At 40.3% G+C, this 24985-nt stretch overlaps 1 protein-coding gene across 1 annotated transcript in view; it reads right to left on the reverse strand.

Moving 5' to 3' along the window:
* Positions 1–1626: 1626 nt before the first annotated feature.
* The window catches only part of GNAO1 (G protein subunit alpha o1), a 552951-nt gene continuing 529592 nt past the window's right edge, over positions 1627–24985 (reverse strand). Inside the window, exons 7-8 of the mRNA XM_069215851.1 lie at positions 16957–17110; positions 1627–3612 (exon numbers count right to left, since the gene is read on the reverse strand). Of these exons, the coding sequence (XP_069071952.1) occupies positions 3425–3612; positions 16957–17110 (342 nt within the window). The 3' untranslated portion in view covers positions 1627–3424. The remainder of the gene's footprint in view (positions 3613–16956; positions 17111–24985) is intronic.

A 24985-nucleotide genomic window follows, 5' to 3' on the forward strand; every position in this document is an offset into this window, starting at 1 on the left:
TAAAAAAAACCTTAGGGTAGACCGAACAATTAAAACATTAGGGATGGATAAGTTCCAACCTCAATGGGTCTGAGCTCAACAGGGCCACTGGAAAAAGTGTTCTCTCTTTTTTTTGTTTTCATTTTATCGTTGTAAGAAGACATTTTCCTTTCATTAAATGGTTATCCATAACTTCTTTCACAAATGTGCTTGAAGCCAAGAATAAAACTTCATGCACTATAGTTCAGGTGGTGGTATTCCTACGGAATGACATGGAAAACACCATCTGGCAAACATCTTCCCTCTAGATTAGTCCCTGCACTGATATCATTCATACCAAACCTACATTGATTTCAGACATCAGAGCAGTAAACATATCAAACATGAGATTTCCAATGGCTTCCTCTTCATTTCAGAATAAAGTTTTGCACACTCTGTATTACATTTAATTCCATCTACTTAAGAGTCGAATGTAAGTACCTGGTGAATTTAAAATCTCTGGGGATCATTATAATCTTTGAACCTTGTACTTATGCAGCCTACAGAATTCAAGAAGTCTCAGACTTGGCCTAGTCCAACCAAGTGACATTCACGCACCAACATACCTTTTGATGTTTCTGGAAAATGCTAGAAACATCCCACTTTCAAACTTAATTATATAAACGAGGTTGTTTCCGTTCGATGGTGTTCAGCAGTGATCAATGATCCTGGAATATACATTAAACTGTGCAGGAGTGAAAAACATGGGAGCCAAGGCGAGTGTCATTTCAGATAATTGAAAGTAACACACGTAGTTTGCCTGCTCGACCAAATGAAGTGATCTGCTGAAATTGTGAGTTCTGAGAAACAGGCCTTCTTCTAGCAATTAACACATATTTTAAAGGACATTTACACTCATATTCGCCCCAAATTATTAATTACTGGTGAGGTAAGGGGTATGTCATGTGATGCAGCTCCACCTTGGCGTACAGTAGTAGGACGAGGTCTATTATATGAGCAGAAGATTTTGAAAAACACAAAAATCGGTCTTCTCTAGGAGAGTACGAAAAAAAAAACATATTGGATCCTGGGATAGCACAACTGATGCTTCAAAATAGGATGCTGTATTTTCTTTAAGCATCTCACGGACAGAGTAAGGTGAATCTCCTGGGCAGCAACCCCTATCTACACTCAAAACGGAACATGGATTGCTACAGGATAATTGTGAGAATTGGAAAAATCAATCTTGTTCTCCATTCGTGTAGAGGGAAAGTAGCCATGTTGGAATCTGGAACAACATGACTAATGCTTTTAAACATGTAGTTGCATTTTGTTTCCTTTAATAAAAATAATTAAATGACTGTAGCATGAAAACCAGATTGGGAGAGACCAAGAAGTACAGACAAACATTCTCTTTATTGAGCTACACATGAATATTCCAATATTCAAGAGAAATAGACTGGCAGTGTTATAGATCCCAGCAACCCCATTAGTCATCAATACAAAGGCTTAGAAAGACGCGGCTCTTTAGGTTTTCCTCTTATTTTATTGAATCATTTGACTTTATTTTAATTTTTTTCACAGGTGTGACAGGTCTTCTTCAACTTTTTTTTTTAAGTGAAACCGTGAAGAAGCTTGCGCTCTAATCAAAATAGAAATGACAAAGGATTGGTCATGAAAATTGTGGCTTTTAATGTAAACACTACATTCGATTGAATTTTTTTGTTTTTTTATTTTTTTTTGTTTTTTTGCAGCACAAACATCCCACATGAGAGAAAAACACCATTCACTAAGAGGAGGGAGTAGAGGAAAAAAATAAAAAGCAGCACAAAAGCATTCACTGGAAAAAAAAGAGAAAGAAAGAAAAATGAAGCTTATCCTGGTATGTAATACACAGTATTCATCAGAGCAATAAAGTCTAACAGGGAAATATCATTCGGCAGCTACTGGCCAGTGAGAGATGTGCTTTTTCTATACAAACCTGGAGAGTGAATGCGAGACAGTTTTGGGATACACGTTTAACTAAGAGAAGTGTTAGAGAGATTGGTTCTGTACACTTTGACCTGCCAGAGATGGCGATGATCAGCATGGTCTTATTACTCCAGGCTGGTAAAGACCTTTTCTAGACAGGGCGCTTTCAGTTCAAACAAAATTTTTAAATTTTAATAACAATAAAGTAAAAATAAATAAATTAAAAAATTAAGAAATTCCCTTCCCCCAAATTAAGTACAATTAATTCATATTAAAATGAGGAACTAAGAACAGTAGAATGCCTTTTGTGCCCATTGCAAAACATTTTAAAAAAGGGAAAAACGTTTATTCGTTTGTTTTTTTTGTAAGCTACAAAGCACATGGAAAAAAAATGTTCTTTCCTTTTTAGATTTCTATATGTAAAGACTCCGCTAAAACCAGATCTACAGCATTCTACAGAACATACAGCCACCATTCCATGTTCAGAAGGTTATACATTGACTTTTGTTTAAGGAAGGCTGTGTCTTACAAAGGCCAGAAGATCATGCTACCGGTAGAACGTCAACAGGAGCGTCCATGAAGCCAGTCTGCAGAGAGAAAGAAGGGTCTGGGATGCAGAATAACAATATGATCGACCACAAAGAAATTCAAAAAGGGCTCCTCACAGTAAGACGTAAACAGTTTCACAATTGGGATTTCTCTTCTATCTTTCTCTCTCTTTTTTTCACAGCCCACCAAAAGTGAGGTTGGCACTGATATGATTACATTTCAGCAAAGGAAAAGGGCTACCCACGGCTTCTTTTTGTTATTTTTTTGTCATGTCTTATTTGGAGTTGGAGATGGGAAGGACCCCCCTGTTTCTCACAGACCTTTGCGAAAGCTTCAGCCCCCCCATTCCTGTGCTTGAACTTGGAGGAAGTTACATTCCACAAGTGAAGAGCTAAACGGTGCTGTCCTGTGCGTCCTTTTAAAAAAAGTTCCTAAAAATTTTACCCGGAAGAGGTTGAACAGAACAGATCAGCGCTGATGTCCCCCTACTCCACCACCCTCCCCTGCTTGAGGCAGACGAGCATACATGCCATTAACCGCCAATGCTGGCCACCCTGTATTTGCCCGGCCCCTAGAAATATATATATGTATATAGATATATATATATCAACAGAAAGTAACGACCCAAAGGGTTAAAAAAATAAGTGTACGACTATTTCTTTTATGAAAGCACGTTCTTCAAAACTGAAGGATACCTGGGCTCTTAACATGAGGGCTGGAAGTTACAGAGTTTGCGTTCTGAGGTTTGATTCCAGACAGAGTGGACCTCCATCAAGGAATCTGTTCTGTTCATATCTCTTTGGGCCAAACTAAAAAGATTGTTGTATTTTTTGTTTCATTTATATATATATTTATATATATATATATAAATTTCATTACGCCATTTTTATTTACCAACTTGCATTTTTGTCATAATCATTACCAAATAAGTTGCTATACACATTGGTCAGTATAAGCCACAGCCTCGGAGATTGTTGGCAATAATGATGTCGGTGACGGCGTCAAACACAACCTGGATGTTATTTGTATCTGTGGCGCAAGTCATATGACAGTAGATCTCCTTGTTGGGGGAACGATTCTTGCTTTCAAACTGTGCTTGGATGTAGGCAGCTGCGTCTTCATAGGTGTTGGGTCCTGTGTACAAGCAAAATATACATTGTCAGGGTTAGCTTTAACGTTAATCAATAAAAGTTGCAACAGACCACTTGAAAGACTTCCTGACTTTGCTTCTTGAATCCTTTCAGGTCCTATCGCAGGGACCAGACATTCAACTGTGGTCTATTGCATACCTGAAGTGTGCAATCCCAATTTGAGCTTTCCAGCCCTTTGGACACAAATGGACTGAGATGACCAAAAGAAAGTTTTAATGGAAAACCTGTGGTGGGCACTATCAAACTCTATTTCATATTGTTAACCAGCCTGTTTCTATCCTATAATATTTGCCCCAATTAGGTTCACAGAGCAAGAGTAAACTGTGTGTTACTGTGAAAACTCCATTTGTTAATGAGAGGTGATTATTCCACAGGAAAAAGTCAGTAGCATGGTGTTCCTACTGGGAAATACAGAAGCAGTACCAAAAAGCTTCATATGACTGCTGAAAAAACAATAAAAAAACATGATGCTAGTGGGTTTCCTAGGGCTCCTCTTTAGGTCTCGGCTACAGACAGCTTTTGCTATCTTTTGGGATTCTCCTTGTTTTCAATACATAACATATACTTTGAGTGTGCGTTGAGTCAGCTCCTTGCCCATGACTGGGTGGCTTTATTGTGTAGTTTAGGAATCTGATCTTAATTAGATAGCTTTCCTCACTGCTCTTTTGTTTGTGACAGTCTCGAGCATTTCGGTCTCACAGTGTTTTGAATGAATGAAGTGTATCCTTCCACCTCTGATTTGAGGGGCCTCTCTTACATGCAGTACTCCAGCTTTCATTTCCAAGCCCTCCTTGTTCCTGTGCCCTCCACGCTGTCCAGTGGTCCCCATTCAGCTCCCTTATTCAAAAAAACTTATTTTTTTAATTCCCAGTAGTCGCAAAGTGCTGCCACCTGCTTACCCCTCTTATTCCTTAGTGAACACTTTGTACTTTTACTTTAAAGTTTGAACATAGTCGCCTGCCATTATACAACAGTAAATTAAACATGGTTGCTGTGTGTGTCATCACACTTGTGTTGCGACTTGTGTACTCATCGGTGGTCAACTTGAAAAGGGTTTTGATTAATTGAAAACTCAGTCAAAGGTTTTGGGCAATGTATCTGCATACATTCACACGTGAAGGGCAAAAGCCAATAGCTTGACTGCTTAGAGCTGAAACCTGTTAGCTTTACCAATTCTTGTTTTGGTGTTTGTGTGAGTTCTGCAGTGTTGATTCTGTTGTAGTTAACCTCCCAGATCTTAGTTCACCCCTTCATCAGCAGTCCTTCACCGACTCTCTCTAGTGGCAAAGATGCTTGCATACATAGCAGTTGACAAATCCACTGTGCTGATTTGATCCTATTATGTGAAGACAGTGTTTTCTTTGGAATTTTTATATTTTATTATTCAACGAAATTATTGCTTTTAGGAAACATTTCTGTCTACGTTATCTTCAGTCGAAGGATTACAGGTAAAATTTGGACATATCATGCGATCTTTAGTCAAAAGCCTGGAAAGAGGTGAATGACAGGTGTAAGTTACAACCTAACCTGAACTGGAGGAACGAGGACACCGTTTTGAGGAACACAAAGTTGTAAGAAGTTATAAGAACATGGATCCGTATGTGACTCGAATAATTCAATACTTGATTGACTATCTATTGGCCTGGGAAGCACCTGAAATCACAATTTTGGGCTACCAGTGCCCAGATAATTCATAACATGTTAGCATTCTTACTAATATACTTCAGCCAAACGACAAGGAAAGATTATTGAGTTGCAGACAACAGAAATGTAGTTCAATTTTTTCAATCGTGTCCATGCATTTAGAAGAAAATAATATCACTTATTTGGACTCCATATTACTGTGTTACACTACTACTGCACTACTATTAGATGGCTGCTACCTCCTCCACGACAGTGCACAAATGTATCTAAAGTTATTTGTACATAAACTGTGAAGTCAGTCATGTTGCTTCTTATTTCTTGGAAAACCCGAAGGACTTAGCTGGCTCATTTTAATTGCAAGGCGCAATACATCTGTAAGTGCACTGTATCAACATGATACAGAGGGTTCACAAGACTAAAGTAATCCTTCATTTGAAGGATATCAATATCGTACGCAATAGAGGTGAAAATACTTTGGCAGTCTGATCAATATATTACGGACGGCTTCAAGTGTCATCTCTTGATAAATAAAATAAAGATCAGGTCAAACAAGTTATCATATTCTCACTGAATGTGACTCCATTCCTTAAGTTTCAAGTCGTTTTCACACACTACAACCTTTTTCATGTGAACACGTTTTGTGTCTTATCTTCAATTAGATGGTGGTCATAAATGCAGCCAGTTCTTCGGATTTTCTGTTGATCAATAATGCTAAGTGACACTTGAGTGTGACTCAATAGCAGTCAGGCAATCATGGTGTTAAATATGGCTGCTGTCTTTCAAGACACAGGAACCAGGTAGTACTGTGGGCGCACCACAATAACCTCATTAGGATTTCACTTTCGGGGAGTCGCCAAGTTGAACACTCTATTCGTACTCTAAGAGGGTACTGCAGAACCCCTAGAGCAAGTAACATACATATGACTCACATAAATATGTCGTCAAAATCGGTTTATTCTTTTAAGAAAAACAGATGATACTTTATTACTATTAGAGTAATATGCTAAGTAACTTTAGGAAGATTTTATAGCACAAACCATATTTGAATAGTAACTTATCAGTGCCTTATAGGGGATTTGTGAAATACAATAAGGGGGTCCTTTAGTAAGCTAAAGTTTCCTGTGTGTAACAAAGTGCAACACAGGTGTTACACTAAGCGTGCATGCAGTTTCATACCCAATTCACTCTTTGTGGTGTGCTCTTTCACTGAGCCGTCTGCAGTGACTATGTTGTGATCAGTACTATCTATGTGGGTGGCTTCATGCTGTAGGAGAAGAAAATTGATAACAGTTCAGGAGACGTTTGGGGGGCACAGTAGAGTGCACTCTGTTGAGGTACACTTCTTAAGCCCTGCATGGTCTTGCAGTGAGCTCTGTAAAATGTTATTTGTTGGACCCTCTAGGCCTTTCTGCATTTGGGAGGGCTGTCTTTATTTAAATCAGCAGTTGCTATGCGGTTCATTATTAGTTTGACACACCCACCCAAAACTGTCTCTGACGTCCCACTGGGACCTTAACTTGGTCTTGACATTTTTTATATGAATGGTCTTTAAGCCTATGCAACGTTGCTTCCTGCATCTCTTGTCCTTGAAAGCGGTCTTCCTCATTGCGGCTGTTTCAGCTTGCTGCATGAGTTAACTGCAGGCACTTTCAGTGCCCCCCATACAACCATGATTACAAACAAATTGGTGCTAAGGACCCAGGCGGCCTTCTTACTGAAGGCTGTAACACCCTTTTGCATGGGCAAACAATTACTCTGCCAGCATACTTCGCTCCCCATCACACCTCAAAAGAGGAGGTGGTACTCCATTGGCTGAACCCCAAAAGGGCTTTGAATATTTATAATGATCATATCAAGGTACATCGAGTAGATGATCAGCTCTTTGTGAAGTTTATTGGAGCAATGAAAGGAAAGGCGGACAGAACAGGACCCTGACGAGATGAATAGTTCTCCGCATCAAGACCCTCTGTGCACTGGCCATGATGCAGCCACCTTCACGTACCACGGAGTGGGTGTTTATCCTTGAAATCTGCCAGACCACATCATGAGCATAAGTTCACGAAGCACAAGTGCCTTGACAGCCAGGTCTGGAGTGAAGAACACTCTGCCTGCTCAGTTCTACAGGACTCCACAGACCCTCCACCGTTGGGCCGTATTACTTTGGTATCTATTCTAAAGGTGATGTCTCTGTAGTTAAAAGGGTCTGTCAGGAGACCAGGTGACTTAACTTGGGTAATGCTCTTTCTGATGGAAAGTCTATCTAACCACAAATTTGTCACTGCTCTTTCACCTCCCCATTTTGTGGAGTGGCCTCCGAGGGTACAGAAAGAGTGATGATAACAAACTGACATCAGTGCACTGGGATGGTGCTTACATGCTGCTCCCCTATATAATTTCCTGGACAGTATGGAATTAATGGTATCCAGGAGCAATGCTGATAAATATGGCACTGATACTTCCTTGGCCGATATTGCTTAGAGTGCTTTGGAGAACCCAGATACCCTACAGGAATCTCTGAAGACCAATCAAAAGACATGAAGAGAACAATAAAATCCACCATGCCTATGCCAGTTCAAAAAACCTGGAGAGAACAATAAAATCCACCATGTCTACGCTAGTTTTAAAGGAATGTTTGGGGACATCCGCACCATCTCAACACCACCTGGGTAAAAGACTGATTCATCGCAAGGGGCAGAATCTTGCTTTTTTCAGCTATATTGGGAAAAGTATGTAAACGTACAGCAGACCACCAGAAGCAAATCCACCAATACTCTTGTACTACCAATCTGGTGGGAGGCTGAGAAATACATTAGCCTTCAACTCGGCATTCGAGATCTGCACGGCTAGACTTTACGGTACAGATGGAGCAGTCAGGATTGTGCATACCTCAAAAGTGGGCATGTCTTTTTTTTGTAAATAAAACTTTTCATTGGCACTTTCTTCTAAAAAATTTTTAACCTTTTTATTGGCATTTTGTTTGTAAAAAAAAAAGACACTCAAAATTATATATGATACAGATGCCATATATTTTTGATACCTTTTCACTTTAACTTTTCATTGTAACATTAATATTTTATAATATTAGTGAGCTGGTGCTCTGTGGCGACTATACATGCGCCTAGAGCTGCTACACTGCTATTTGCATATCGGCAACTGACTATAGGGTATAAACGTGCCCATAATCAGTACTTAGTTGCATCCATATCAAGTCAACATATCAGTTAAGAGCTATCCAACATTTCAACCTTTTTTAGGAGACACCCTCACACAAATCATTTTTAAGACCTAACTGAACAATCTAAGTGTGACAATTGTATTATATATGAAGATGTATAATGTTCTGGACTATAGTGGTGAATGGGGGAGCTCAGTGGTAGAGGGCCAAAGATTCAAAGTGTAGGAATGTTTTCACCGACATAGCATCAATTCGCTTGGAATGTTCTAAGGGTGTTGCCTTCTGTCTTCTGTCCCTCTCATACATATGAAATATGAAGTGAAAGGCGGGAGGGGGGAGAGCTATGATCCATTGTTGCCAATCCAGAATGCTTTTATTGCATATATCTAAACACCAGATGTAACAGTAGAGTTTCAGCCACCACTTAAGGAGGTCTATGGTCGTTCTTGGTGGCCTGCATGCAGGCCATGAGCAATTCTTCCCATATCTGTGTAATGAGAGGTTTTCTGAGGCAACGAAATGTCTTCCTGGGTAGTGCCTGGCTGTCACAGTCAGTTCAACAAGTGACTGCACCAACCCACTATATTATTTTAGGGCTTGATCACTGATTTCCAGTTCACTGTGTCTGTTGTTTTGACTAAAATTAGCAAATTATCAGCAAACTTTGTCTGCGCTTTGTGTTTTTACGGCGAGGGGCCAGTCCAAGTATGCCCTCCTAAGGTGTAGAATAGTGGTCACGACCCAACACAGTTTGGAACAAAGCACCCACCTTCTGCCAGAACTGTCTTTCCTAGGGCAGTCCCCTATCACAAGGTTAAAGTCTGCCTTCCCCAAAGCACACCTCGGACAAGCCACAGGTGAATCGTCATTCATCTTCCCTAACTGTTTGGAGAGTAATATATGTTTTCTAAAAGTGGTTGAATTAAATGAGTTTCGCCTGTCATTTCTTGAATACTTAATTGTGTAGCCCAAGGTCTGACTCCCATTAGCCCCCAAGCGACTGAACAGCATCTCCGCTGGTCCCAACAGAGCCCTGTTAACCAGGTAGGCACTCATCAACCTACCAGTTTAATAGAGAGTCTATGTAGTTGTGCGTATGTGGTTCTGAATCAGTGATCTTCCATGTCTTATGCATGCCTACAACAAGAGATGTGCGTTTGAGAAATTGCCCTTGGGCAGCCCAATTTCTTCCACTATTGCTTCAAAAAAGGACATCATTTCCTTGTGGGACGAATTCTTTATCACTATTACAACCTCTTCCCATTAGTTCTTCTCTTTGCTGGACTGGAATCCTGTGTCTGCTGACAGTTGACATATAGTGGATGACCTACAAGAAGTTGGGAATATCTCCAGCCTACAGGTGAACTGGAAATATCCTGCTTTTACCTAAACCAATAGGGCCTCCCAAGCAATGAGGTGGAAGCTAATGGTGAAGAGATTAAGTGGAGAACATTACTTTTAGATAACTGAGGATCTGTATTTACCACTGTGACCTGATGGAGGGAAGCCTGTGCTGTGCAATGAGTGTATAGCGCTCCCACATGATCTTCTGGAGATCGTTGCCATTATCTGTCACTGGACATGTAGCAACGGTTACATTGGTAACGCCCTTAAGGCTACTTTCTTATTCTGCTAATATCCCAGTTATTGCCTGAAAGATAATCTTCAAAAAGTTAGAATCACTGCTTGGGGATCTTATTTGGAATACTGGTAGACGCAGGATGGCTTTGGAAATACTTAAGTTGGTATGTGTGCCTTAGTCACCTTTTTACTGATGAAACACTATAAGCTGCTCTTCGGATGTGTAGAAGAGGCCTGAACAAAAGGTACCACCTTTTGCAGCTTCTCCAGTATAGGCAATAGTTCCTCACTGGAGACCAATTTCAAAGGCATGTGGTGCCATTTCTTGGTGTGACATTTGTCACACATGGAAAAACAATGTATCAAAGGAAAGGGATTTAGGGGAATCAAACACAGTGAGGACATCCCTTATGGCACTGACAAACTTGGTTATCTTGTTGACGTACCAAAGATTCTGAAGTTTCACCAATACCCAGGGATGTTGCTTTGTGGGGGTGCATAGGAAGGGATACCCTTCTAATAATTACTTAGTCAGTCTAAGCATGGCAGTGTCAGTCATATCTGCTGTCTGCTGAATGGGTAGATGTGGGTGAACCAACATAGTAACAGGGAGAGTCGAGCCAGAACTGAGCCAAGGTCGGTCCTGGCCCGAAAGCCAGTGCACAAGCGGAGACATGAAAATACTTGCCATGTAAATCATGCAAAAATATCATGGAAAAGGATGGTGAAGTTGCTTTAAAGACAGTATTTCTTGAATATGTGAATGTGTTTCACCTTAGTACTTCCGATTATATCACTGCATTGGGAATTGTTCAATAAACGTTTTTGTCTTAAAACAAACTTAGAAATATTTATACCTTCCCCTGCCCTGATAATGATACTAATGAAATAAGAGGGAAGTCGGTTGTCATGTGTACCCCATATCTGGCCTAGATTCTTACTATAGATGGGTCAAGCAAGAGAATTTTGTACAGCGCACTTCCTGAAGTCACAGATTTGAAGGAATTTGTGATAATGAAGAAAAAGGGGGCTCGTGAAATAAAATACTTGCCTACGATCATACAATTTGCTCAGGAGGGTTAGCCAGAAGTGGCACCAGATTCACATTCTGCAATTAAACTACTAGATCGGTATCCCTTTCTCTCGTCTGTTTTACATTAAAGGTCACTACATTTTCATTAATTCTTGGTGTATGAGGTTAGAGCATGGGTGCAGGTAGACGCCACATGAAAGCTCTGCTCATTGTGGGCTTGAGGGTTCAAAAGAACATCAGGATGAGCCAGAACCAGGTATCTGGCTTGAGATTTCAGTAGCTCACCCACCTCTCAGATTGGGCCTGGGATTGCAGAGTGACTTACGAACATGCGTGACATGCAAGCAGGGTCGAGGGCATGGATTTGATAGGGCCCCTGCCCGCCACTGACTCCACATCAGTGTGCCACCTGCACTGCTTCAAGCGGAGAGGGACCAGCCAGGTCTCAGATGGGACATTAATTAAAAACTCTGAAATGGGTCCCTATTTGGCTCTAGATTCTTATGATTTATAGGCAAAAAATGCTTGAATTCCCAATAACTACTGTAGAAAGGGTTCGGGTAAACCATAATGGTCCCTGTTTCATTGCATTTTAACTTTATCTGGCAATCCTTGAGAGTATTTGTTTTTTTTCTAGATATTTCTGTAATTCTTTTTATTTCATCCAACATTGGGGCTATTATGTGAACTGAGTTGCTTCTAGGTGTCTGAGTTCCAGTTGTGGGTGAGTGTTCATTACAGGAAGCGAACGAGAGCTCTGGAAAGAAGTGAATTTCACACAAGGTCTGCCAGTGAGTCAAAGGTGTTCAGGCTTGAAGCACATGCAATCTGGGCTAATGAAAGGCCTGCTCCTGCTGCCCATCCTAAACCTGGTCTGCTGATGCTGGATATAGACGTATGATAGCCTGTGCTCCTGGGCCTCTTTGCCCTATGTTGCTCTAAGGAGAAAATGGACAACATAGTTCAGACTATCCAACAGAAGCCCTACACTGGGCTGGCTTTACCTTTCTAAATAACTGAGAAGTAAAACCTCCAACCCTGTTTGCCACCATCCAGTGGCACAGCCCGATTTATCCTTTTTAGTTGGGTGCACTGCACTGCTCGCTGTGCATCTCTGTCCAAATAGCACTGTGCACTTTATTATATTTTAAAAAAGGACCAGCGAGAAGGTATTCATAAAAAACATTTAAACAAACTATATGAACCCACAATGAACATCAAATGGCACAGCTTACTAGTAGGTGAGTAGCACACTTGTATATGAAACATTAGGCATATGCATCTCTAGGCACAGGGGTGGCAGTTGCCATATGGTGAAAAATGTCTTTAAGCAAACTCAAAAACCGTCTGAAGAGAAGGAAGGTCCAAGCCCTAATCTTCTACCAGTAGTTCCTTGCTAAGTGGAATTTTGTGTACATGCATCCTCAATATTGAGATACATTTAGAATGCAACTGATGAGGTGGAGCAGTTTATGACACTTTGCTGCAGGCAGTACTCCTTTTACGATTTAAAAAAATAGTTTATTTCTTCACAGCAGGAAAGAGCTGCAGCATATCTTATTTGACATGCAGCGGCTAGAGGCTATACAGGACTGAGATCTCCTAGGTTTACTCTGTCCATGACACACTTTACTTTCCACCTCTTATGTTAGGACTAAAGGGAGAGCTTGTGATTATACGTTTCCCTTTTCATGGGAGGGTCTCCTCTTACAGAATTCGGAGACTCTATTGCAATGTTTAGTGTCTTTCAATAGTCTGTTCCGTATGAGGCAATCCCTCGACCTCCCTCTGCAGTCATGAAGTGTCTAGGCTCGAACTATGTGGTAGCTCAAACAACAGCTGCAACTTTAGCGACTGAGAGATCTGTCCCCGGAGTGTCTGCTACTTAACAAATGAGAATACTTCTAGCAGTAGTTCTATAATTATTTTACTTCATCTCTACCTAATATATTAGTGGGCAGGCCTATCAAACCAAGGCCAGAGCTACCAGTGATCAACTGTGCAATTCATCATCCATTCAAGTCTGAAAATCTGCTTTCTTATCTGTCCCCCATAAGGGACTCAACTGTTCAGTTATTCAGCTATTAAGAGCACCTATCAATTTGTCAGCCAACATACATTAATGCAGAAAATCATCAATTATAGACAAATGGAGAAGCTTTTTGTTAAGGAACTCCATCCTAAATTTGTAAATGCCCTTATGATGAAGTAATAGGTTCTATGAGCAAGCTACATTAGTTTGTATGGATTTTATTACGAAAACCAAGTCTCATGGAGTTCTCAATTATTGGCCTACCAGCAATTGTCAGTTGTCTGCTTTTTCATGTGTATGCATGAGTAGTTTTCTTTTAACCTTCCTCCACCAGGTAGGGCAGAAATACTCTGCCATTGTCTTATATTGGGGGTATCACTTCACGTGCCCATGCCTTGGAGGCCACTTACCCTCTCCCTAATGCCCAGCGGGTGGATACCAACTTTGGGATCGCAGACCCAGACCGATCACCAAGCATGGATCCACTTGCCAGAGGCACTGCTGGAAAGGGCACATTGCCTCTTTCCATCAGTACCTCTCCTAGACTGATCGGTGCTCCTCTTGGATGTGGTGAACAATCCGTTGATGTTCTCCACACTAAAGAGGTAATGAGGTGGACGTCAATGGGTTGTTCAGCACATTTAGCAGGTTATTGAAGACTAGCATTTTGCCTTCAGTTCAAAAAATATATCAATGCATTTTGCTAAAGGACTGTGGGGCCCTGAACGGAGGAGGATCTAGGTATAATGTCCCTTGCACCCCCTGTAACTTCACCTATGGTGTAAAAAAATCCTAGTATCAGCTCAGAGCATAGTGCAGAGGTTGGAGAGGTACAAGAGCATGTAATTATGAGACAAATGATTCTTTTCCAGACAAACATGACACGACTTTTTGGGAAGGTGTGCATTATATTTTTTTCAAAAACAGGATTCAAGTTCAACCCAATTAGCGATTCAAAACTGGTAGACTTGGAGGATGCCTCTACTACCTGTACCAAAAATCACTGCTTAAAAAAGATAAGTGACATACTCATAATACATGCTTTATTTTTTAGCTAGGAACCCTTTGTGGGAATCAGGTTATACCAAATCTAGATGGTGGCATAATTAACAGGATCCTACTCAGTGAAACTACCCAAAAAATATTCCTAACTGTTGACCTGAAACCAAAAAGAGATGGTATGAACAATGTTTTGCGATAGGGAAAAAATAGGCAAAGATCAAAGCACACAATCTAATTCTTCAGCACAGCACAATGTTCTTAAGTGAATCAAGCAAATTTAAATTGTACATTCAACACAAATGCAAGTGATGTATCATGAATGTTAAGAGCCCAGGCAGGAGCTGACCATGTGGGAATGCTTTCATTGATCTATACCAAAACCGGAGAGAGAGAGAGATCTGCAACTTCAGTTAGGGAAGAATAAATTGTACCATTTTAGACCAGTGGTTCCCAACCTTTTGACATCTGTGGACCCCCACTTTGTCATTATTGGAACCCAGGGACCTCCATTGAATCATTATGGGATTCTGGGTACCCCCTACTGAGTCATTACTGAAAGCTGGGGACCTAATCTGTTAATATTATTTACATTTCTAAGCAGTTGCGGACCCCCTGAGGAGGCTTTGCAGACCCCCAAATGTCCCTGGACCACAAGTTGGGAACCACTATCTTAGGCAATCGACCGAGGATGCTGGGAATGTGGGGTTCTCATTAAAACTGCATATACAGCTCTATGAAGGAAGAATCAGGATCCTATTCAGTGGTGAGCTTGAGACGATTTTCAAGCAATAACACTGGGGAGTGTACAGTTTTTGAAAGATGACTACTGTAGAGATTAGGAATTGGCCAAATAACTGTATTTTAGATATCTTCCCAGGTGTATAGATAAATGTTTATATGGCTAGATAACAGCCTGGAGGATCGGAGGCCTTTTTTCATGATACGTCAATCATAACAACAAGGTTTGAGGTGGTCAGGATCAGTGAGCAGGGACTAGCATTGAAAACTCAGAGACAAGGAGAGCCCGGTATCGTACCCTGTGCCATTAGGTGTTCACAAGTGGAAACTTGTCTAGGATAGACATAAAACTTCAATGCAACTGATTAAGACATATAACCTCAATGCAACTGATTAGATCGGAGAAGTAATAGACACTTTAAAGTAAGGAACACTGAACATAATAGTTTAATTTAAAAAAATAAGAAGTGTAATCCATGTCCACAAAGTCCTTATCTTGATATCTGGCACACTGTGGAGTCAACTTCAACCACAAATTTAAAAGGATGAGGCCATCCTAGATGTTCAAACCTACTTTACAGGCCCTGTAGGAAACGTAGCAGAGTGTTTTAACATGTTCTATGATAAATTTGAAGTATGTGAGGCTGAGGAAGTAGAAGGTCCTCCTTCTGAAACTTAATGGAGTTCATGTAAAGCACACAGACCAAAGTAGTGATACTGATGGTGTAAGGCTTTTTATCTCATGTTAGCGTTTTACACATCGAGGGGCTGTTATAATGCATTGTTGACTCTGTTGTGAAAGCCTGATCCAAATAACATGACTGTGGGGATTTGTGAGTGGTCTATACCAACCCCTAACCCCTCCCACCCCTAACTTCTACATCAATTGCCTGAATGAACATCCACAAATTAAAGCAGGATCCAAGCTACTGTTTTCTGTAGGAGATGTTGTCTTCATGACATGCATTGATAAGGCCTTGGGGAAATTGCCTTTACTGGTTTTACTAGAGAAGTTGCTGTATAACCGCTGATTTAGAACCATCTTCAATTATTTTTGGAAAACCATTTGGAGTGCAACTTAGGAACCCTATTAGTTTGAATGACATTCTTTACTGATTTTACACATATGAGAATGATAATACTTTGTGGATACAGCAAGGCAGGTTGAGTGGCATAGCTGAGAACTGTATATAAAACAGGGGTATGGCTGGCTACTTATAATGCCTTCTTAAAGTTATTCAAGTATGGATATTGTTTGCAAACTTGAGGATATATGTACCTCAGACACTGCAGTGTTGAAGGGCTTATAACAGAATAAATACACTATTAATTATCTATATGCATGTGCCACACAAACACAGGAATCCCGTAGACATGTTCATTTTTGTCTAAGACTGGACATTTATAAGTAGGAATAGATTAATAAGAAATAAATAATAAACTTCCTGGATTTTTCTTTATCATGACTGACCTAGAAATTAAATTTGCTATTTCAATGTTTTTGACAAAAATAATATTTTAAATAGTAAGCTGACAGTTGTCTTTAGGGTTGTGGTATTGTGATCAATATTGGCATAATATGTGATATAACATTTCAGTAGTGTGATTTATTTTTGTAGTGTCTTTTAGTGTCTACATTTGGCCAATGGATTATGCACCAATAAACTCGATTAGTTGATTGGAGATAAACAACTAGCACTACAACTGATGGAACAAAGTGATCTTCCAATGTCAGTAAAACCTTCACAATATTCTAAATTGTGAAGGTTTTAATGCACCTATCATGAAACTGTATTGTTATTATTATAAGTAACCAAAAATTATGAAGATGCTGAATGAGCACACATGTTTAATATTGTTCCAACTTGGGTTTTGCACGTCTACGATCTGGGAATGCATGTTATTGATGTAAAATGAATACCTGTACACATGATATAGACTGCTGACTTTCAAATGAAAACTTGGAAAATCGATTTATTGCACTTTGGCCTCAAATTGTCAAGGAATATGTACACATCTGAATTCACCATTGCCATGCCTTAAAATCCAATGATTATTACACTGTCAGCTTGTTAGAGTTTTGGGACAAGATATGCTAAACCGGTGACTATGTGGAACATACCTGTGTATTCTGGAAAGCAGATGGTCAGAGGTGACTTCTTTATCTTCTCAGCAAAGAGATCTTTCTTGTTGAGGAAGAGAATGATGGAGGTATCAATGAAGAATTTGTTGTTACAGATGGAGTCGAAAAGCATGAGAGACTCGTGCATGCGGTTCTGGAGCCAGGACAAGCATCAGAAGAAAAGGGACAGAAAGGTAAAAAGAGAAGACAGAGAAAGAGAAAATTAGATATAGGAAAGGGAAACTGTTTGCAGCAACACCAAACATCAGAGAAATATGCTCCAAAGTGCTTTCCTATCTGCTTGGCAAGGTAGCATTCATAGAGAGAGGTACGTTGTATCCTCATTGGATAACACCCAGCTGGCATTAGGAATTGTTTGGTTCCCTGACCATGACTCATGGAAAATGCATCAACATTTAGGCTTCGTTTACAAACAGACTTGACGCACAGCAGACCTGTGGGAGTACACCTTACCAACATGCCAGGCTGCTTCTGCAGGAGCAACCTGCTGACTCAGAGTAACCACTGAGGCGCATTAAGAAAAGCAAACATTCCTCTGTTGTGGAACACAGCACTTAGGGCGTGGGATTTACAAGCACATTGGTCACTCCAGTCACCCACTTCTGAATCCTTTTTCATTAAGCCCTTACTAGTAATCAAGACACGGGCCAGATGTGTGCCAGTTATCTATGGATACATCTATTCTATTCAGGGAGGACACCTGGGCCACTGGGTCATATTCTGCATTCAGGCCTGAAGCCTTATTACTGGTATAGTATGAACAAAAGGTGAGAATCCCAATGGTACTGAAACTCTTCCGTGTCACTGCCTGTGTGGCCACTGCTTAAAGCATAAATAAAATATAAATTTTAAACCATTTCAACTCCTTCCTTAAGCTGTGGCATTTCTCTCTTCATTTTCACTGCTCATTGTGGCACAAACTGTGTTCAATGGGCTAATTTGCTTTCTGCATTGATCTATCTGTAGCTTGCAGGTGACAGGTTTAATACAGCACGACCTACTTTGTCTTTCAAAGCTGATATATGGACAACTGAAAATTGATGCTGTACTAGTTTGATACTACAGTAGATTTTCAAATCATGTAAAATTATTACCAGATGAAAAGGTAATCACAGGAGTTATAAAATGTATCTAAGGAATACACTTAGAGGAGTGTTCACATTTTGCCACAGTAGTTACCAGTCCGTTTTATTTCCTTTTCTACAAAAACGTTTGCATACACGCTGGATGCAGCAAAGCTGCTCCAAGCCATTCATTGCACAAACTAGCGTGCTTCACAAGGATATAGGACTTCAATCTTATTTTGCATTGGATAAGTCATAGGTTAACCCCAGACAATGGCACATTGGTTAAGCTGGAGCTCACTGCTGGATAACGGACAGGCCCTGCGTGTGCAGTAAGCTATGAGGTTGGGTATCCATTTGAAATAGGCTACCGCTGGGGTTGCGGTAACCCTGAAGTCTGTAGACCATCTAGTCGAGCTGTCAGCTTCTCATTTAAGACATTAAGGAAAGCACAAGGAAAAAAAGCAAGCAAAAGGTGTCACATTTTGGAGAAGCAGAGGAAAGGTAGTAAAGGCAGGCAATCTCTTTGGAGGCTTCATTAGTCCTTGGGGGCGATCTTTACATTCGCCCCATGTCCATGATGTTGGCATGAGTACCCCTATTTACTTGCAAAGGAGTTACTTGACCACTAGCGTAGCCATGGTTTTATGGCCCCAAAACAAACAAGGTTAATTGCCACCCATGCCTTTACAATGGCTTCATTACAACACACGTCATTACCACACATGCCTTTACACTGAATACGTTTACTACACATATGCCTTTACCACGCATGACTTCACAAGAATAATTTGGTTGTAAGGGCATTCATGGTAAAGGCATATGCATGATGCAAATTAAGAGCTAAATGTAATCTGTGTGTGTGTGTGTATATATATATATATATATATATATATAGAGAGAGAGAGAGAGAGAGAGAGAGAAAATACACTTGCCACCCAAAAACACATACCCACCTGAAAACCTAAAAATGCCTTTGCCACCCAAAAAACCACACCCACTCTAAAAAAAGCTCTTGACACTCAAATACCCATAATCAAGGTAAACCCTAAAATTGCCCTTGCCTCCCCAAAACCCATACCCAGTCTAAAACCTAAAAAAATGCCCTTTCCATCTAAAAACCCCATACCCACCCTATAACTGCCCTTGACTTCCAAAAAACCCATACCCACCCTTAAACCTAAAAATGCCCTTGCCACCCAAAAACCCATGGCCATCCTAAAACCTAAAAATGCCCTTGCCACCCAAAAACCCACACCTACTCTAAAACCTAAAAATGTCCTTGCCACCCAAACTCACGCTAAACCCTAAAACTGCCCTTGCCACCCAAAAACCCATACCCAGCCTAAAACCTAAAAAATGCCCTTGCCACCCAAAACCCCATATCCACCCTAAAACCTAAAAATGCCCTTGACTTCCAAAAACTCATACCCACCCTAAAACCTAACAATACCCTTGACTTCCAAAAACCCATACCCGGGCTAAAACCTAAAAATGCCATTGCCACCCAAAAACCCATTCCCACCCTTACACCTGAAAATGCCCTAACCACCCTAAAATTTAAAAATGCCCCTGCAACCCAAAAACCCATACCCACTTAAAACCTAGAAATGACCTTGCCACCCAAATACCCTTTCCCACTCAAAAACCTAAAATGCCCTTACCACCCAAAAGCCCACACCCACTCTTAAACCTAAAAATGCCCTTGCCACAAAACACCCATACTCACACTAAGCCCTAAAATTGCCCTTGTCACCCAAAACCCACACCCATCCTAAAATTCAAAAAATGCCCTGGCCACCCAAAAACCCATACCCACCCTAAAACCTAAAAATGCCCTTGACTTTCAAAAGAAAAACCCATACCCACCCTAAAACCTAAGAATACCCCTGCCACCCCAAAACTCATACCCATCCTTAAGCCTAAAAATGCCCTTGCAACCCAAAAACACATACCCACCCTAAAATCTAAAAATGCCCCTGCACCCCAAAAACCCATACCCATCTACAATCCAAAATGTCCCTTGCAACCCAAATATTCTTACCCACCATAAACCCTAAAAACGACCTTTCCCTGATATGATATATATATATATATATAAAAAAAATACCTAGGGCCTGATTAAGAGTGTGGTAGTCCTCAGACCGCCACACTCGCGGTGGCTGTCGGACTGCCACGGTTCTGCCTCCACATTATGAGGTTGGTGGGCAGCTCCGCCAACCTACTGCCGTCTGTACCGGGATCTTTGATCCCGATGGGCTGACGGTGGTGGAGGTCGGACTCAGCCAGGGCGGCATTGAAGTCAGCACCTCCCTGCTAATTACAGCCGGGTTCTCTGGCAGCCTTTTCAGGGCGGTTTCACAGTCATCAAAAGGCTGGGCAAGAACAGGCACAGAGGACCATTGGGGGGGCCTGCACTGCCCATGCACTTGACATGGGCAGTAAAACATTTAAACATACATATGCCTTTACCAGGCATGCCTTTACAACAAAATTTGTTGTAAAAGCATGCGTGGTAGAGGCATATACGTAGTAAAATCCTGTGTGGTAAAGGCATATGCATGGCAAAGGAGTGTGGTAATGTGTGGTTACGACTGGGTGGTGATTGGCGGTTTCCCCAACTTTGGTAATAAACTAGAGCCATCACTGGGGTTCAATAGGCCCCTTACAGCCCTGGCCGAAGTTGCATTGCACCTGCTGCATGACTGACCGCTCCACTCAGTACTTGATGTAGTTACCATGAGAGTGGTGGTGGTTGCAGCAGCACAGAGTAAGTGTGAGAAAAACTTTTTGCTTGAGCTCTCTAGTGGATGTGCCAGGGGCAGCGGGTGATATTGTTGAAACTTAAGCTTGTATTTGAATACTAGGTTCATGGGACACTTTCCCAGCAAGGGGGTCTAAACAGGGTGAATTAGTAAAATAGGCATCTGATTGTGAGAAGTTAGCAGCAGGAGGTTTAAGACTTCATTCACCATAAGACACGATGCTTTGAAGAAAACACCAGGAAGAAGGGTCAAGTGTCTGCTTCCTGAACCTCCAGTGTTTCTCAGAGATCTTGCTTAGTATCCATAACACATTATTGACATTGTAGTAACTGAGTTTTGTAGTGTAAGTCAAATTGTAAATAACGAAAATATAGTTAATATTGTCACTCAAGTGACAAAATACAGGAGGTAAGATTATCTTTCTGTATTTAATATTGTTTTAAAAATATTGTCTGCAATATTTTTCCTTTAATAAAGTTGTTTGCAATATTTTTAAATGAATGTAATATACATTATTTATTAGAGTACATTAGGTGTTACTATTAATACAATTGTTTTTATTTGTTGGGTATTCTTTGTCATCTGTAATGTAAGTTTACACTTAACTATTTATAATTTGGTAGTGGGTTGTTGGGTTTGTAGGGGAATAGGATAGAATGGTATTTAAGTGGTAAATTATCATTTCTTATTTATGTTAATTAAATATTTGATTGTTATAAATTATTTAAATAAATTGACTTATTTAAATTATTTTGTGATTTTTATTACATTTTGTTTCATTATAATTTATATGTTAGCTGTGGGTTTTTAGTTTGTAGGGGAATAGGGCGGGAAGTTGTTTAAACTAAATACTTTCTATTTATTTTTTTTAAAAGATCTTTTTATTAAAGATTTTAAAGAAAATATAATGCCGTTAATATTATACAATATTCCTGTTTCACAGTTTGTACTATTAGTGTATGGGGTTAAAGGATATGCAGAGGGAAGGGCAGCACCACAATCTGTATTTGTAGGAATATGTAAAACGTGAACGCTTCCTGGTGCTGAAACTTGTATTACACAGAAGGGAAGGCAGCTTTTGAATGATATGCCTATGGCCTGATTACATCTGCAACAAGCAGCCCTAGACTGGTGCTGAAATATGCTAGATGTGAACCCAACAAAAACATGTACTGGCACCACGCAAAAGAGATTTAGACAAAGCGTTTTTCACATTCACAGGGGAATTGTTTAATGCCTGAAACTGACTAGCATGCTTGATCTGGAGGTAACTTCATAACAAAGGGAATAAATAGGTCATGCAACAGAAGAAATCTCAAGACTCCCAGCCTACCAATTTAGTTTCTACTGGAGCTAAAGCTAGTTTTACATTCATAGGCCCAAAGAAACCCCCTAGCAACATTCATGAAAGAGTAGCAGAAGGTTCCGGAAGGAACAAAACGCCTTTGCTAACCAACTACTAAAATGGATTGGATGCAATTCCAGCTCAAAATGGAGGCGCTGCGAGGATGTCTGAGAAAGGCAATAGAGTTATAATCTGCATAGAAATTCCATTGGTAGACAAAGAATGACTTGACACCTGCGCTGGGGTGGGACACACAAACTGCCTAAGAGTAAGTTTCAAGCTGCAGAAACACGCAGTAAGCTACGTGAAAGAAAAATAATAGAATTCTTTTAGCTGGTTCTAGGTAAAAGCCTATGTTGCAAAAATATGAAAACCCCAATAGAAGCGTACGGTGCCGAGACCCATGCCTGAAATTATAGTTGATGGACTGCATGCTCTTGTCCACTGAGGTCAGCAGAGAACAAAATGCACAGTTCGTGCACTAGAGGGCGTGTCGCATGAAGGAACTTGCGGTACTGACAGTGGACACCCTTATTACCCTGCCTTTAAGAAGCGGCCACAGCACAGGTCAGTAGATAAAAGGAGAAAGTGTAAGGGCTTGTCACAGAGTTCTACGTGCCATGCCCGCTTCACCGCAGTAGTGTAATATCACAATGAAGAATCTGTGTGACAAATGTTTGTCATAAATCGGGAAAATATAATGGTTTATGAATCTTCTGAGAGACAATTAAGCAGAATTATGAGACCTGTATAATACTTTAGATTGTTAATAAGCTAGCAATTGCTCACCTGAAGCAAATATGGCTACTGCTGGGAACATGTCAGTTTGCACGTTATCTTACGTTCACGAGGTCTAGATGCTTTGACTTTCTGACTGACCAATGTATGTGCATTACAGTACATTTATTCATTAAACATTAGCTTTCCAGCCATTTCAGTCTGTCTGTGCATAATTTTATTTCAACCTATTTAAAAAAATACAGAATTGCTTCATATCTTTTCAGTCCAGGTCCAAATTCCATTTCAGTCAATAAAGGTAGAGGAAAGGCAATTTGAGGACTCATTACACTTCTTTAGAAACTTGCCATCCAGACAACATCTCCAAGCTTTCATAACAAAAGAATATAGCAAAGCAACAACATATTCATTCAGTGAAAGAATTTCTAATATGGTGACCTGAATAAGAAAATTCTTCTATTTAGGTTTCGGGATACCTGAAAACAGTTATTATGACAAACCCTTTATTATTATGTTGTTGTCCCTCATTCTACTCCCACACGATTCCAAAAATCCATTTTATTTACATGTAAGTAAAATGTAGAACTAGTGACAATAGTTTGTTTTTAAGAAGGCCTCCAGTGCTGCCGATGCTGAAAGGAAACCACAAACTGGGCTGGTTTTGTGCATGCCAATTCAAATGTAAAGTGCACATGAACACTAAGCATTCTTATTGAAATGAGACCAAACGTATGCTAATCTGTCTCATGCATTTACAATAGGCTTAGATTGGTGTCTTCTTAACTTACAGGGCCTCACTACTGTAGCTAGTCATACAAGCAACACGGCAATCCAGATAATATCTTACATAGATAATTCTTATTCACACGAACTCAATCACAGCTAGGAAGGAGGTCAAAGGACAGCAAAGCTTAGAAGCGGGTTTGGACATCAACATTTCTGAATAAATGAGGATCCTAAACTTGAAATGTATGTGCTAAATTCTTCAAAAGTTCTTGTTCTTTTCTGCTCTCCTTCAACATTCTCATTAATAAAACTGTGGTAAATCCACGGAGCCAAAGAAATCAATTCTGTATTCTCATAATATCAGAATGAGAGGGAACAGTCTTCGAAGAGCTGCTCTCCCTATTGAGTTCTAACAACAAAGTAGTGTAGTGGAGGAGCTTTGTGACAACGTTTCACTTCTGGGAATGGAGTACTGTTTGCACAGGATTTCATGAAGGGTGCCCCACTTTAATTTCAATACTAATTGGCACAGTGCTTACTTGCCCGCCTTTTCTTCATTTACAACCAACTTTTTGATAATGATTCTCAGTGTTTTCCTACATCTTTTCCATCTTATGGGGCTCTGGGTTTCTCAACCATGGAGTAGAACTAGCTTTTGCATACGCACATGACACCACTATGCTAGCCATAACTTGATAAAAGCATGCCATCTCTCCTTTTTTAACTTTCCTCTAAATACTCATTTAGTTTAATCCATGTCACAAACATGTTATAATTATCTCTTTCATAATTTACAGGGTCCTGAGGAATGCACTGAGGTGATATACCTTTTAACTGAACAAGTACACACAACTTAATTTGGGCTTTTAACTTTGATACTCTTCTGTGTAGCATAGGTTTTATATAAGACATTTACGGACTTCCTCTATTTCACAGAAAAATCAACTCTATAAACATTCCACACACTCCCCCAATGCACACAACTACACCATGATGCAACTTACCTTTAAGCTGTAAATTCAATCACTTCCAGACGCTAATCTTAGATGTCTTGGCATCAGAAACCCAATGCAAACACTGACCTCAAGCCCTCTTTAGTCATAGCTGAGGTGTCAGCAGTGATAGTGCCTCGTTTCCCATGTAACTAAACCCTTTTATATTGTACAGGAATTTTCACCTGATCCAGACAGAATAGTCAGAAGTTGGAAACACACTGTGGTTAAAGAAAAAATGGGGATCAAAATGTTTTCTTTGAAGCCCTTGCGCTATGCAAGGGTTGCATAATAACAAGGCTGTCTAGTTTGATTCTACCTCGTACCTCTTTACTCCATCGCATTCCCCTTGCCATCTCTGTCTCACTCTTGCAGGTT

This window comes from Pleurodeles waltl, chromosome 12 (assembly GCF_031143425.1).
Source record: "Pleurodeles waltl isolate 20211129_DDA chromosome 12, aPleWal1.hap1.20221129, whole genome shotgun sequence".
Classification (NCBI taxonomy): domain Eukaryota; kingdom Metazoa; phylum Chordata; class Amphibia; order Caudata; family Salamandridae; genus Pleurodeles; species Pleurodeles waltl.